The following is a 16,062-nucleotide window of genomic DNA, read 5'->3' as shown; positions in this document are numbered from 1 at the left end:
TAACAACGAAGAAAATGTTTTGGCATTTCTATTCCAATATGCGAATGTTCGTGTCATTGAAATTATTGCCTTGCAACCTGTTTTTCATAAAATAGATATTAAAATTGTTTAAAAATAGTTTTGGTTTTTCAAATACTCGTTTTCTTGCAAGCATCCCATATAAAGTATTTTTAATAACAATAAATCTCTTTCGACCTGTTACAAATTGAAAAGTCACGTGTTACCACAATTAACGGCTAACGTGAGCTAAAAAGGAACGTTGTTGACACAAAGAAGCAAAATATCTCGCAAATGCAGAATAAAAGCGGGCGTGAAAAATGAGATAATACGATGTTGTTTGGCATGTCTTGGCTGCGTTGTGTCGTTCTTGTATGCGACTGTGTCCTTTGTTCAACGATTGTTAGATCGTCGTTAAAGCACAGAATAAAGTCTGTTTGTTCTATCAAAAGCGTTTTGTGGAATACTGTTTGAGATCGAGCGCGGCACATGTCAGGTAACTGTAATCTATGGCGTCTACATGAACGATCTACAGTAGGAAGAGAAAATTTTAATGCACAAATAGTTGAAATTAATCAAACCGATAAGCTCAAAAAATCCACTATCATATTAAAAACTGCAAAAAATAATGAAAAGCAGTTCATATTCACTAGCAACACTATCAAATCGAAACTATCTATCATCAAGTAATCAGCAGATGTCACAATGGGCAACATAACACCAACTTAAAATAGACAGAAACCATTACAAATATCGACGCATATTTGGCGAGCTTCATTCAGATGAACAACATTGTCGAAGTATCTTCATTCTCCAATTCCTTTATGTGCACCAAAACGTCTTTTTTTGTCACAATACCCAAAAGCTTGCTAAAAAATGAAAATTACCACGAAAACTATTAAAAGCAATAAACAAACAATTACGCAATTACAAAAGTAAAACAATTTTTCAACAATGCAAATTACAGAAACACGTACCCCATGTGAGTAACAAGCAACTGTCTGAGACCCAACTTCCGGAATATATCTATGACAGTTTCCATTGGCGTTTGATCAGTTATAGAAATTGGTGCCTGTGTTTTATAAAAATAATTTATTATGCATTTAAATACAAAAATCACTTACTAAATCGAGTAGTTTCCGCAATCTCAAAGGCACCGGCCGACCAGGTCCTTCAGGGTCCACAGGAGCATTTGAACTGAAGTAAACCAACGAATCAGTGACAATACCTTCTTGATTTTTTCTCGCCGTAGCTGCAACATAAAAATTTCATAAACAATATTTAATAAGTCAGCAAATAGTCCCTTACAAATTGCTAAAGACAAATCACGTCTTGTGACGTAACCGATCAAATTTGGTGAATTTTCAGAAACTACAATTGGAAATCCATTATGATCAGTTAGTCGAAGCAATTCTTCAATATCGCCGACGGTCATGCCTTCTTGGCTTATCACGCGTAGCGGCAAATCGCCAGGTCTTCAAATTATAATATTTTCATTATCCACTTTCAAAATAAATTACAAAATAATTATTAAAGAAAATATTACCTGGGCCGCATCACATCTGCTGCCACTGAATTCAACGTAAACTCTTCTTTGTTGTCCAAAAATGGATACCCGTTGAGGGCGATGTGCGCGTCGTAGATGCCACGACGGTCAAAAGCATCGCCGATCCATTTAGCGAACATCACCGCTGCCATAGTCGGCACAATGAACTCCAAACTGCCAGTCAATTCGAACATGATCACCACCAACGACACTTAATGAAATACAAATTATCTATATCACTTTAACGACAAATTTCAATTTATTCATCATCCGTTACCAGTCATACGAGTCACTCCGCCAAGCACTGCTGCAGCACCAACCATCGCGTAAAGCCCCGGCTGCACGCAAACTTTGCCAGGTTCACAATAAATTCCCCACCACCACGCATCTCTGTAATCTCTAAAATAATCATATATCCACAAAACAACAACTAATATAAAACATACAAAAGTAAATTACATACAGTGCCAACCATTCCATAGTAATGCCAACCAAACGACCCCCTATTGCCCCAATGGCTAAGCTTGGCACAAACAACCCTGATGGCACTTTCATACCAAATGTGAAAATGGTGATGACAATTTTAAATATAAGCGACAAAACCAACTTCCATATTGTTCCATTCATCAATGAACCAAAAGAGATATCGGATGTCGAGTTCGTGACGCCGATTACTTCTCTGTATTTGCTAAAAGATGAAAAAATGAAAAAAAACTCATTTGCAATCAATCAATAATCAATTACCAAAGTGCTGACATCTCTTCTGGCCCACAACGGTTGAAAAGATGACTAATCAGTGAACTTGAGCTTTTCCTGTAGCATGCAATAGAATTGAAAATTAATAAGTGGATGAAAAAACAAAGTTATCATTTCTCAAATATGTATCCAACATCAAAATTTATCAACTTACCTCGTGTATTCATTCGGAAAACTCAACAAAGCTGTGATAAACGTTATACTGAGCACCTATCAATGCAGACTATTTTGAAAATTTAATTTCAATCAAATTTTCAACTCACCTCTGCTATTGGATAATCACCCAAAGTGGATGATTTTCTAAACCGACACCAGCAAATGTTACATTTAATAAATATTGTACCAATGACACCCTGAAAAATTAAAATTTCACAAAATCTCAAAAACTCAAGCACATTTCAATGTATACTCCAAATATTCCAAGAGATATGAATGGGATTAGTTCAATGTAAGACCATCTCATTGGATAGTCGACAGCAAATAGTGAAGTTTGATCAGTGCCAAAAGGATTGATAAACTTCAAGATTAGACCTGCAATCAGGGCGCAAAAAAAAGAACGCCACAGCGTTTTCAATGGGAAATAATAACTTGCCTACAATTACAACATTTATCCAACCTTAAACAGCTTCACCATATAACACCAACAAACATACTTCTTCCAAACTGAACAGTACTCCACCAATTGGTGCGCCAAAAGCAACAGATACGCCAGCAGCAGCGGATGCAGACAATATCTAAATTGTTTAATAAAATTAAAACTGCATTAAAATGAACAATACCTTTACCTCTCGTTTCTTCGCTTCATTCTTTCCATATTTCGGAAATAAATATGATAGTATATTTCCAATACAGCAAGTCAGATGAACCATAGGACCCTCTTTGCCAAGTGAAAGACCAGATGCAGCAGCTAACACTAACCCGATAGTTTTTATTATCAAAGTCCACTTGCCCAAATATCCGTGAATGACAAAACCACTGAGCATGCATTTTATCTGCAATGAATGATATGAAATCCTTCCACCATCAAGTTAAAAGCACTTATTACCTCTGGAATACCAGAACCACATGCATAAGGGGCAAAAACACGCACAAAAATCGCTGCCAAACCGGCCAATCCCAATGCCCAACATGTGTAAAACACATATTCCACAAAATACGCCAACCCATCTTCTGAATAGTGACCAAACAGCTCAGGCCATGTATGCCACTATTAATTCACAAATTGTTTTCAAACGCTACATCTTTGTTTATTCATTTTATGACCAAAATTTTACAAAGTAAAATTTCCATTACAAAACAAAAAATTCAAAATTCATATTTTACGCTGTTGAAAACAACACCGAATGTAAAGCAATAATTATTCTATAAAACTGATTGTTATATAAATTGAAAATACCAAATACACAAACTAAATAAATATATGAAATACAAATGATGATCGCAATGGAGCATTATTTGTTTCTAACAAATGCATGAAAACAAAACTGCCATAAAATAGACAAAGAAAAATTACAATAATTATTTCATTTTACTTCACTGTTAACATTAAACAATGAAAAAATTCATCTCACCAATTACTTATTATTGAAACTATTCTAATCTTTTAAAACTTTCATTCACAGATCAACAACAAATATAATACAAAGATTAACATACCGCATTACATTTATCCCCGTAGAATAGTGTATCATTAGCTGACCAACAGCAGTGTTCCCTGTCAAACCAAAATGCATCGGGGCAAACACCTTCTTTTAGATCAGACATCCATCTCGTGCTAATGTCAACCAAACCGGCCACAACTCCTTAATACAAATTTACATCAGTATGGCTAAAAAATAACAAACCTTTCTTCATTTTCTTCAAATATGTTCATAATACAAACCATGGAAATGCAAACATTTCAAAACGAACAAAAATGTACTGTCATTAAATAATAGTACAGCATAAGCTTCATGCTTAACACCATTACCACCTACTAAAACGTAATGTATATAAACTGCATTAAGTACTGTAATATGTAAAAGCTGACTTTATTTCTGGCAGGTTCATTATCAACCATGACAAATAATTCTTACTTTTCACTGATACTGTAACTGTCGCATGCAATTACATTCACTAAGCTCACTGGTTTACACCAAAAACAACTCTTATTCACCTATGCACTTTCATATACTAAATCGAACAATGTTAACTATAATTAATTAATTAAATTTCATATTTTAGTAATATTGCATATTCATTTTACCATTTAGATATATCTGCCAAAAGCATTTGCAAATGAAATAATATGTACAACATTGAATTCTGTTTTGAATGGATAATATTCTATAAGTGCAAAAGTAGAGAAGGAAAAAACTGTAATATGCCAGACTGACTTACCAGCCGTCAGGCCGACAAAAAGCACACATATCCAGCCTGATCCGGCATCCACTAATCCTGTTATACAACTGGTTATCGATTCTCGATTTTTTTTCTTAATAAATTTGTGTCGAAGACGGTCTCGAGCCAAATCTCTTTGCCAATCAATGGTATGAAAATCTTCGTACTGGCTGAGGACAATTGGTAAAGGTTCTTCACAATCCAGGTTGGCAGGCACATCTTAAATTCAAGCAAAATACTGCAGTGTAAAATGTTTAACTAATGACAGTTTGAAAAGAACTCATGTATGATGTTCTTTTATCAATATATATATATGTAAATAAAGCATTTAACTTGAAAAGCAGCTTTGCAACGTGCAAGAAGCAACGTATACTAGAAATTCTTTCCTTTTTGCAAACAAAAACGGAAAACAGTTTTCTGTATTATTACATCTACATTGCCGTTATTACTGAAATGAATGATGAACTCGATAAGTAATTTTTGAACTATTCTAAATTTTAAAATATTCAGCATATTTGTTGTTCTAAAATATTTTATTTACATTTTACCATGAACCGCCTATAAAAAATGGCAGCGTGTTTTTTATTAAATCATTTACCATAAGATACGCTCGTATCAGCGTCGTCTTCTTTCATATTTTTCAATCCAATCGCACGTGTAGCTGATGACCCAAACGAACCGTTCTCTTGAATTTCAGTAGTCATAATTCGACTGGATGGAGTTGAATATTTTTTCACACCTTTGTATAGCAACAGGTCAGTTTCTGACATCAGAAGACCAAGAAAACTTAAAGATCCATAACTCCGGCAATTTGCCCATCAAGGTGTAAATTTTATAAACCAACCAAGCACATTCATCTGAACGGAAATGCTTACAGCTCGTTTATGATAAAAGAAAAGTAGGCATAATTTTTTGGAAAAGCATTTTTTATAAATATTTGTAATTAATATTATGAAAACAGCTCAAAATTCAAAGTATACCTATTGTACATTATTATACGTTATTACGTTAAAATGTTTTTATCTGAAAAAATGCATTTGAAATTTACCGAACTTTCAATACTGCCATACTTTATTGCTTTCGAAAAAGAAACAAAAGAGATTGAGAGAAACAGTTTAAATTATGAAGGTTTCCTACCGTTTGAGATTATAATTTAAAGTTTTATATTATTACTGTTGCAATTATACCTGCAAATATTTAAACTTGTTACAGAGTGAGTTAATAAGAAGTTTATTTCTTTTACATTTTTCTTTCACCGTTGTAAGAAAAACTTTGCCAAAGTATGTTTTACGTCAATAATTTAAATTTAATTTATTATTAAATTTCATATTTATCAAATAATTTTCTTATTTTGTATTATAATATGTTTGATTATTTTCATAGTTGATGTTGAGTTTACCTTAAGTTTGATGTAGATATTTTATGTAGCAAGTATATTTTTATAAATTAAGTGTTTGTGAAATAATATTGGAAATTTGAATTTTGCATTTGTCAAATCTTCAGATGAGTATCATGGACCACAATGGTGGCATTGTGCTCGCAATGCGCGGTGGTGATTGTGTCACTATTGGATGCGATTTACGACTGGGCAGTCGATTCTTGACAATCATGAATGATAAGGAGAAGATTTTCCAAATAACTCGTCGATTGTTTGTTGGAATTCCCGGTTTAGCAACTGATGCACAGACTATGCAAGTTTATTGTTATTGTTTTCATTTTTCATCGTTATATGATTTACACAAATGAGTATGATCAATGCTTAATTGAAGAATGAAATTATTTTTTTTAATTATTTTATTGAGCAAAAAAGTTATTTATTTTTTAGAGTTGAAAAAATGTTATACCGTACCAGTATATATAATTTGCGAGAAAATCGCGATGTTACTCCGGAAGTGTTTTCTCAAATGCTGAGCAATCTGCTTTATGAGAACAGGTAGTGATGGGTATATATGTTAATACATTAGTGATGGTTTGATAATGGTTACGTTACAGTGGGTGAATTTTGCAGATTTTCTCCTTACTTTTGTGAACCAGTGGTAGCTGGTATTGATTGGAAAACATCTGAACCGTACGTTGCCAACATGGATTTGATCGGTTGTATTTGCAAGCCGAATGATTTTGTCCTTTCTGGCACTGGTGATTTGCAAATGTACGGCATGTGTGAGAGTGTTTGGGAGAAAAACATGGTAAGCTTCTCAATGATGTTTTCAAAAGTAAAGTGAAGAAAAGCAACAGCTTTGCATTCGTAGCACATGTGGTAGATTGATGTATACACGGATTATGGAATATTTGATGCTTTATTAACAACATTTATTCGATTGTTTCATTTTTTTCTCGTGGTAATGTTTTATTGTTGTTCATAGGATCGGGATGCGGCATTCGAAGCAACAGCGCAGGCGTTATTGGCTTGTATTGAGCGAGACGCAGCTAGCGGTTGGGGTGCGGTAGTTTACACAATTTCAAATGATGAAATTGATGTGAAATCAATCAAAGCACGTTTGGATTAGGGCTACTTTTGTGTTTTTCAATAAATGAGATATTAGATTTCAATTTTATTTTTATTTGTAATTTATAAATTCAATAAACAAACAAAATTGTACAACGTTTTTGAGGAAGCTGTTATCAAGAACATGTAAAGAGGAATGTTAGCATATTCACACAATATATAAGTAAGGAAAAATTATACTTTGTGCTTCACGTGACTGTTTCTCGCAAACTGTTTATATAGTCCCGAAGTTGAAGCTCGCTCATACCCAGTGACTGACTGTTCCAATGTAAGTCTCCGATCGCGGCTTTTGGTTTGGTGAAACTATACTGGGAAATGTTCCTCTCAGAGGAGCTGTCAACCAGTCCGTGCTGGGAACGACTACGGGATCGTGATATGTTCCAGCTTGAAGCTCGACGACCATCTTCGTGCACTTCAATTGCCGGTCGATCGGATATGTGCACGCTGATCTCGGATCCGAGATACGAATTGGCTACTTGTGGCTGGTGGTGGTAGTGTCGACCGTTCAACGTGTGCGGCTCATCATCATAATCTTCTTCAACTTCCACTTCTTCGTCTTCATCGGTGTGTCGTTTTAAATGTTGAATACTACTGCCGATGCTATTTCTGCTAGTGTTGTTGCTGCTGTTATTCGTAGTACTTGCTGTTGTAGAAGATGGTACGGATTCTTCTTGCAGATGACTACTATGTCGCCGGTGTTCGGCGTGCTCTGCCTGAACCCATATAAATTCCTGGCCAGCTGGCAATACCTGCGGTCGTCTCAGGAAGCAGGCAGCTTGGGCTATTGCGGAATTGAGCACCAACTTGGGCGTCGGTGATCTGACCAAATAGTTGAGCGACAGCACCGCACCGGCTATTCCACAGACCCCAATCAAACAGTACATCACAATTTCTGGTGTTTTCATTGAATCACTTCCAGCGTCGGCCGTGGTGATCAGCTTGCGCTGCGTTTGCACAGGCGAAGACGGTCCGTCTACTTTGGCATGTTTGTCCTTTTTGGAAAAGTACCTTGTGCTACTACTGTCCGAATCGTGATTTTGATAAGAATCATAAAAGCGAACACGTCCACTGTTGGCAAAGAAATGCGGCTTGGTGGAACTGTACTGTGGACTGACCAATACCATGCCAGTACCGAGCAATGGTCTTCCGCAAGTGGCAGCTCCGTAGAGACTGGCTCGAATGTGCCCGGCTTTCTCTTCGTCCAAATTTAAATAACGAAACAGAGCTGGAAAACCCAAATCGGATTCCAAAATCAACAAACTGCGTTCATCCGATTGAACAATCGCCTCGTAGTCCGCTTCGGGCAAATTTTGTACGCTGCTTTTCGTACTATCCGAATATTCCAACGTTATATCCAAGAAACATTCCTTAAAAGAAACAAACATACAGGCAAATGATAAAAAAGATATTATGTTGTTGTTGTTATGATTCATACTTGGAGGCGTTTGGAAAATGTTTTAATTCTGGAAACGTAAAGCCGATGGATGTCGTCTGATCCGTCAGTGTTGGCGGCGGTGACGTTGAGGAAACAGACAGACTGAAGTTGCACACTGCGGATGTTGACCAATTCATTGACAACAGTAACTTCACTCACTCCATACGGCGAACGTAGAAACGGTAACAATACCTGAAAACAACATTGTGCATTGCATATATGTATGTAAATTCATAAGTGAAAATTTTTACTTGAATTTCCGTCCGACCACTTTGCAAACCTTGCAAGTATACGGCTCCGTTGGCAGTGAAACGTATGGACGCTATTTCACTGTCGGTGACTTTTAAATAATTTTTTGTCAAAAATGTCAAATCGAACAACAACTGCCGACCACGCCTGCCCAAATAGGAATGCCAACCGCTGAGCATGTCGTCAACACGAAAACGGGCAAAAATTTTCACTTCTGTTTCTTGGTATCGTTTTCGACAGTTCGGTTTATCGAACAATCGTTTATTCATCAAATGTGAAGTGAAATTGGAAATTGATTGTCTGAAAAGGAAATTTGTTATTCAATTAATTTTAATAATAATAATAATGAAAATTTTCAATTGTCACTTGTTGCTGTTCAACAGAGTTGAATCCACCATCACTGGAACATGCCAATTTTTAATTGCATGCAATACTGGATCTTTCAAATAAATGTTCACCGGAAGTTCAGGAAACCAAACAGTGTATCGAACTGTGCTTTTGATTTCCGAAAATTCTACCTGTATTATGGCATTGGCTGAACCTCGGACTTCTGATCCATCTACATATACCGCTGTGCAACTTGGTGTGACCTAAAATTTAACAGTAAGGTAAAAGAAAAAAATTTAATTTAAATATTCTATAAACCTTCAAAACTGAAGTTTCTTTTGAAATACAATTTGCTGACAAAGTAACTTCACGTATCACGCCCGCATAACTGACGCCAAATACTTTCATCGGTATGGCAATCTGCTTGCCTGTCAAAACGGCAGTGTTCACCAACGCAGTCTGAGAAGAAGCAAATCAATCAGTTTGGAAAAATATTTTCAAAAATTAAAAACAAATAACTCCACTCCCGAAAGCATTAATTATAATATATTATATTACTTTTCCAACTGTGAAAAGTCCCATCAGAGTGTCTTTCTGAATTGTGAATCTGGTATTCAGATTTCGCTGTCTTGCTAGTTCCTCTTCGCTAGTTTTTTCCGATAATATTCCAATATCTGACAATTCACGAACATCACCATCATCATCATAGAAATATTCAACAGTCCAAAGGAGTTCAGCAAGACCATTGGAACTTCTTTGCTCTGATAAAACGGATATGACGAAAATCAGAACTTCATTACTAGCAGCACTGAAAAACAAGAAAGAAAATAAATAACTAATGTGCTTATTTTAAAATATAATTAATTCAAGTGCATCCAGCATCGATGTATTATTTTTTACTGAAACCTCATTATCAACAACAATACGATAATGTATAGTTGGAAAAATAAATAATGTTATTTGAAAAAGAAATTATTATCTGTAAAACTTACTCATCCATCAGTGCATGATTTATGCAAGTTTGATAATTTTTTGAAATATCGATGCAAAATTGGATTTTTGAAAAAAAGTATTTGATTATTAGTATTTTTATTTATTTTTGATAAAATTCAATAAAAAATTGATATCATTCAGAATGTGCTGTTCGCATTTGCAAATGTGGACAAAAACAAGATGGCAGGCAAATAATAATAGCAGCAGAGAAAAAATGGCAAACTTCCCAAGGGATAAAAAATGTGAAAATATTGGTTCAGCTTTTCTATTGTCAGTGAAATTTCAATATTTTGCTTGTTTGCTTGCTTGCTTGCTTAATCATCGAAATTGGCAAAACCAAGTTCGTCTCCATTAGAGGTGCTGAAAATAGCTGAAACAATCAAAATTTGCTGATTGCATTCAGAGAAAATTGACCAAGTCGAAAACTTGCTTCTTCCACTAGCAAAAGTTGCCGTTATTATCTTTCCAATGCAGCTGCTGCTGCACTACACAAATCGAACTTCCACCCAACCGTTGTTCCGTATAATTTGATACTAAAGCTTCAGCTTGCTTATCGTTTTTTTAAGTATCAGAAAAAATCTCACTCAATCATTTTTTTCCTATTCACAAGATTATAAAATGAAGAAGCATAAAAGATCTCGTTGTTGTCGTTGGTAGTTGTAATATAATTCAAATTATAAAAACCAACTCATTTACATTTACTATACATATTCATTATATTGATAAAGCAACGTTCAAAGAACTAATCAAAAAGTTTTACAAAAGAAATATATATATATATACTTTTAAAATTGAGTCACTGATTAATTATTATATAAAATATTTCATTTGCTCAGATGCAATTGAACAAAAGCAAAATACGAACGGATACGTGCAACATCTCTTGACAAAAAATATTTTTAATGAAACCAAAAATAAAGCACCTGTTTCACCAATTTTTACTATACACTCATTTTATTGAAAAATAAGAAAAAATCAATTTCTTTCCCCTGTTATATGACATTTTGAAATTTTCAAAATTACCAAATACACACAAAAAGTTGTACACGTAAAGTTCCACATATTCTCATTTCATAATGTTGAATAAATAGATTAATTAATTAATCAATTCATAATCATTAAAATTTGTACAAATTTAAAAGTTGTGTATAGTGCGTAAAATTTTAAAATTTGGAATAAATAATTTCAATTAAGAAAAGCATAGAAAAGATGAGAAGAAAGTGAATTAGTAGTTTAAAAAAATTAATAAATAATGCAAAATTAACAGTGCCAAAAACGTAGGTTTGGGGCTTTAATTGATGAAAAGCAGTGAAGCAAAATAGATCAGATGAAATTGGAAATTTTCATGCTTAAATTTATAATGATGATGCGCCAGTCGTGCGTGTGTATGATCGTCCAACCGCGCTCTGATAATTTAAATAAATAAAAGTTCAAAAATAGAATAAATTAAAATATAAAAAGAATACAAAATAAAAAAGAAGTGAAAATATACATGCACACATGTATAATATAATGAGAATAAGAAACAGTAGTAAATAGATCGATGAGCTGTGATCAGATTTGACATCCATCCAAGTTGCCAAACTGGAGAGTCGAATCTGAACCTAATTAGCCGTTTACGGCATATTGAAAGAGAGGGAATAGAGGGGGAAAAGCGAAATCCATTTATTAGATACAGCATGCTGCAAGTTACGTATGTGCAACATGCAGCAATACCAACAATTCGACCCAGTCGCAAAAGTCATTCAAATGTGCACATCCGAAAAGGACGGGCGCGTGTGTGCATGTATGTATGCATGTATGTATGCATGCATGTTTGTATGTATGATCAATTTTGATCAATGACAAAGGGGCAAGCAAAACCAACTAGCCGGCAGTTTCTGTCCGCTTGGCACAAGTCGATCAAAATAGAAAAGACAGAAAAATCATCATATTAACCGAAAGCAAAAGTTGCAAAATTTGTATTGAATTGGAATTTTATGAATGGGATTGGAAATTATTACTTTTTCCAAAAATTGTGAACAGAAACCACATAATTATATATATATATATGGACGAGAATGAAAAGTTGGGGTAAAAATTATTCACAAATTATTATTATTATACACAATTCCACTTTGAATTAAATTGAACACAAAATTGCTGGAAACGGCTTGGCGAAATTTTCAAGTGATGCTTGAAAACGAGTTTCGAAAAACTGAAAACCAGGTCGACAAGCGTAAAAGATGAAGCATTGAAAATTGTCATAAATGAATAATAATAACGATGATTTCAAATCAAATTTTTAAAATATCAAGTATAAAGTTAACAACTGGTGAAATTGTTTAAAATATTTTCATTGTTCAATTATTCTATATTAAAAAAATAGATAAATTATGTAAATTTCCACTTTGTTTGCATGCATATTTGAATAATTTTGTTGTTGTAATGAAAAGAAAACATTGAACAAATAAATAAATAAATATATATACATATGTTAACATTAGTTGTTTTCTGATAAAAACTGAACAACAATCACTGTTGACGCTTTCCTTTGACTTTTCAGAATTGCACTTGTTTTCAACATAATTCCCCTCCACCTACTGCGGCTGAAAGTGCTCAAAAATTAGTCTCACTTGAGAAATCGATTGTTTGTTGTGCAATTGATAATATTGAATTATGAAAAAAAAGATAATTAATATGCATGTACCCATCAAAAGTTTAAACTATTTTAATGTAAAATTTCGAGAAAGAAGAGAAAAAAATCAACTTTGAGGAACAAATTGAATATTTTCCTATAGAAAAAAGTTTCCAACAATTTCAACTCAATCTTTTGATAATTGCAAGCATAGGATTATTAATTTCTGCTGTTGATTATCAATTAGCAAGAACGTGAGAGAAATGATTTTCTCATCGACCAGTGGAATTTTGTTGAAAAATGAAATTGATTAAAATCAATTTCAAGAAAAACAAAACCACAACAAGAACAACAACAACAAATAATAATAATAATAATATTATTATTATTATTTCATTTTTCCTTCTCAATTGGGCAAACTTGGCAAAATAATAATTAGTGCAAAAAATAGTGATCAGGCAAAAGAAAAAAAACAGCTATTGTCTTATTGCTTGATTATAATTTTATGTATTGTTGTTTTTCATCTGCTAATCGCTTTTCTATTTTTGCAAAATATTCAATGACAACTGCAAGCCAGCTAGCTGCCATTTTCCAAAAGCAATAACGTCAAAGTCAAAAAATCTTAACCGTGACCAACTCATCATCCACAGGGAATTTCAAGAAAAACCAAAAACAAATCAAAACTTTCAAATCAAGCAATAATAAATCATTAATTGCAATTATTATTATTATTATTATTATTATTATTATTATTATTATTATTATTATTATTATTATTATTATTATTATTATTATTATTATTATTATGAGTGTGAAGAAAAAACTTCAATAATAGAAGAAAATGTTTATCCATTTTTATTTATTCAATCTATTCTGATGTTTCAGTTGTTGAAATTGAATTAATTCTCGTAAACAAACTTTACATAATAATACAACAGTGATGATGATTACAAATTTGCAATTTGAAACAATAATCATCAGCTTTAAATGATTGAAGTGGATCGATTGTTTTATTTTTAATTTGATTTGATAAAAATTGAATGGAAAAATTACACCAAATATTGCACAAAAAGTGAACGAATTGAAGTGTAAAAGAATGTTGTTTTCTTCTTATTGGCTATTTTATTGAAAATTTCTGTGTGTGCAATTGAATAATGGTAAAATTGTGTTCAAATGAGATCGTGATAATGAGGATGATGATGATGTCTGACTGTGAGATAATGAAAAAAAAACAAAGTGATAATTAAAATTTGCATTGTTTTTCTCACCTGGTGTCGTTGAAGAAAGTTTGCTTGAATGTGGCGTCAATAAGTATTGGCTGATTGGAATCAACCGTCGAAATGAGGGTAGATTTGATCGCCCACGCGCCGTCAGGAATTGGTTGGGCGAGTAGAATTCGCAAATTCGAGCTTGGACTGCATCTGTACCAGTCGATTAATATGCATAAAAATATAATTGTAATAATAATAATAATAATAATAAACAAATTATTGTACGATTACCTGAGTCGAAAGGCGCGTACAGGACGCTGTTGTTGTTGGGGTCTGCGTTGAAAGTGAAGCGATATGGTGAAAACGCTGCCAGGGTGAAATTGGATGTTCGGAACGAGCAGTCCGAGCGTGTGGTCAATGGGCAGCATCGTGTACTCGCTCGACCGGTGGTGCAGTTGCAACTGGTCGGCCAGACGGATCAGCGCGCGGTCGCCGGCCGTGGGCGTGGGCGTGCTCGGCCAGACGGCCGCCGTTTGCCCAGTCGCCATTGTGGGACAGTTGGAGATGTCGTCGCCGGACAGCCGACGACTGATGTGGGCGACGCGCAGCGTCCGTCTGGGACGTTTGGGTTTGTCTGGAGTGACGGTGCTGCGCAGGTCGGCCTCGGGCCACCAGGACAGCGGCACCAGCACGTCGACCGTGCACAAGCCGTCGGCAGTCGACGGCGCGCACGAGGCGGATATCTGCTCGTCGGCCGTGCCGACGAACACCGTCACGCACAGTGGCGAAGAAGAAGAGGAACCCTTTGTCGCGGTCTGGTGGTCGAAGTGGCGTCGTCCGGAGGGCGGTGGCGCCGGCCGGCCGGACGACCAGCGGCGGCCCGACACCCGCTCCACCACCAGACGAACGTTCGGCTGTTCGCGGCTGACCGTTCTGGACAGTGGTCGAACGCGAGCCACGGCGTCGGTCTTGTTCACCAGACGACCAACGGACTGTCGCAGGAACGCGCCGGCCCCATCTTCGACCACAACGTCCGTCTCTTCCAGACTGTCGTCGAGCAGCCAAAAGTCGACCGCGGTCGGTTCGTCCGCGTCAACCGCATCCCAATCCAGTGAATCCTGACCGCGTACTGAGAAGGCGTTTTCATTTTTCAAAAATCTCACTTGCAACGTGTCTGAAATCATGAAACGTGGAATTGTTTATTTAAATTTCTGCTTTTTTCCCCAAATCGTCATTGCTTACTTGCAATTTCGAACAGAAATGTACAATAAAATGGAAACAGCACAATCCAAGCCGGCAAATCGCGGCAACGTCGCAGCACAAGCGGCATTTTGGTGTGTCTCGGTTTTACAGAAAATTTCAAACAGCCCAGGAACGTCTAACTCGAGCAAGACGACGACAACGACGACGAACTGCCTAACCGACCGATCGATCGCCCGACGGGCGCCACAATGCTGCCGCCGCCTCAACCACCGCGCACAAACTGTCGTCGACGTCTTTCAGCCTGGCCAAAGGAAGACCGGATCCAATCAGGCGCGTGCGATCGATCGTCATCCGCTAGATGGCGTCACTGGCATGTGCTAAATTTAAATAATATAATAATTTATTATTATTATTATTGTTATTAGTATTCTTTGCAGTTTTGTGCAAAAAATGCAATTGCTTCATGAAACGATAACCGATCGCTGAATGAAATCATTCTGAGCACAATGATTGTTTCAGTTTGTTCAAATGACTACTTTAAAAAAGAAATTCCACCGTTCTCTTTTTTTGCAACATTTTAATCATATATATATATATATGTATGTTTTTAATTAAGAAAATACCCTTTTCCAAAGTGAAACATCAAATTCAACGCACAGAACTGATCTCAACGTTGATCAATCAACAGCATCATCAATTCACATTTTCCTTTCTCATCGGATAACATGCATGCAGTCGTCAAATTTTACTAAACAAAGTTCGACATTCCATTCATTTCTTTTTTTGAACAATTATTGTTCTTGATTATTTCAAAGTATACTGTACATAAAATAAACTTTTTTG

The 16,062-nt window shown here is 35.3% G+C and overlaps 4 protein-coding genes across 4 annotated transcripts; 1 reads left to right on the top strand and 3 right to left on the bottom strand.

The window, feature by feature from the left end:
- Positions 1-136: 136 nt before the first annotated feature.
- On the bottom strand, positions 137-159 carry Tsp_01611 (putative middle T antigen; the record flags this gene model as incomplete). The annotated part of the gene is made up of 1 exon (XM_003377433.1): positions 137-159. A coding segment is annotated over exon 1 (23 nt), but the record flags the coding sequence as incomplete, so codon positions are not given.
- A 616-nt stretch (positions 160-775) lies between these two features.
- On the bottom strand, positions 776-6,288 carry Tsp_01612 (putative CBS domain pair). Its single transcript, XM_003377432.1, has 21 exons — positions 6,197-6,288; positions 5,852-5,865; positions 5,277-5,441; positions 4,679-4,897; positions 4,473-4,490; positions 4,182-4,274; positions 3,956-4,101; positions 3,345-3,506; positions 3,085-3,291; positions 2,953-3,033; positions 2,709-2,891; positions 2,563-2,652; positions 2,454-2,509; positions 2,300-2,356; positions 2,007-2,231; positions 1,821-1,942; positions 1,544-1,754; positions 1,327-1,472; positions 1,122-1,249; positions 975-1,069; positions 776-866 (listed from the first exon to the last, which is right to left on the bottom strand). Exons 1-21 carry the CDS (start codon positions 6,286-6,288, stop codon positions 776-778), a joined length of 2,601 nt encoding a protein of 866 aa, XP_003377480.1.
- Positions 6,289-6,513: 225 nt separating this feature from the next.
- Positions 6,514-7,185, top strand: Tsp_01613 (proteasome subunit beta type-3). Its single transcript, XM_003377431.1, has 3 exons — positions 6,514-6,611; positions 6,687-6,864; positions 7,042-7,185. The coding sequence occupies exons 1-3, from the start codon at positions 6,514-6,516 to the stop codon at positions 7,183-7,185; spliced, it is 420 nt and encodes a 139-aa protein (XP_003377479.1).
- A 187-nt stretch (positions 7,186-7,372) lies between these two features.
- On the bottom strand, positions 7,373-15,346 carry Tsp_01614 (conserved hypothetical protein). Its single transcript, XM_003377430.1, has 9 exons — positions 15,259-15,346; positions 14,308-15,190; positions 14,074-14,226; positions 9,763-10,003; positions 9,514-9,654; positions 9,235-9,458; positions 8,871-9,168; positions 8,620-8,811; positions 7,373-8,551 (listed from the first exon to the last, which is right to left on the bottom strand). The coding sequence occupies exons 1-9, from the start codon at positions 15,344-15,346 to the stop codon at positions 7,373-7,375; spliced, it is 3,399 nt and encodes a 1,132-aa protein (XP_003377478.1).
- Between the last annotated feature and the right edge of the window lie 716 nt (positions 15,347-16,062).

The sequence above is a fragment of the Trichinella spiralis genome (assembly GCF_000181795.1).
Source record: "Trichinella spiralis strain ISS 195 chromosome Unknown Scfld4, whole genome shotgun sequence".
Lineage (NCBI taxonomy): Eukaryota > Metazoa > Nematoda > Enoplea > Trichinellida > Trichinellidae > Trichinella > Trichinella spiralis.
The sequence above is the reverse complement of the archived record's forward strand: the minus strand, read 5'-3'. Positions and strand labels throughout refer to the sequence as shown.

Coding starts and splice junctions, on each gene's coding strand:
- Tsp_01612 (XM_003377432.1), bottom strand. CDS start 6,288: ATGATTGTCAAGAATCGACTGCCCAGTCGTAAATCGCATCCAATAGTG. Junction 1,755..1,820: donor CGGAGTGACTCGTATGACTG/GTAACGGATGAT, acceptor TATTTCATTAAG/TGTCGTTGGTGGTGATCATG. Junction 1,473..1,543: donor GCAGATGTGATGCGGCCCAG/GTAATATTTTCT, acceptor TATAATTTGAAG/ACCTGGCGATTTGCCGCTAC.
- Tsp_01613 (XM_003377431.1), top strand. CDS start 6,514: ATGTTATACCGTACCAGTATATATAATTTGCGAGAAAATCGCGATGTT. Junction 6,612..6,686: donor AATCTGCTTTATGAGAACAG/GTAGTGATGGGT, acceptor TGAATTTTGCAG/ATTTTCTCCTTACTTTTGTG. Junction 6,865..7,041: donor GTGTTTGGGAGAAAAACATG/GTAAGCTTCTCA, acceptor TGTTGTTCATAG/GATCGGGATGCGGCATTCGA.
- Tsp_01614 (XM_003377430.1), bottom strand. CDS start 15,346: ATGCCGCTTGTGCTGCGACGTTGCCGCGATTTGCCGGCTTGGATTGTG. Junction 9,169..9,234: donor ACTCTGTTGAACAGCAACAA/GTGACAATTGAA, acceptor TTTCCTTTTCAG/ACAATCAATTTCCAATTTCA. Junction 8,552..8,619: donor CATTTTCCAAACGCCTCCAA/GTATGAATCATA, acceptor GTTTCTTTTAAG/GAATGTTTCTTGGATATAAC.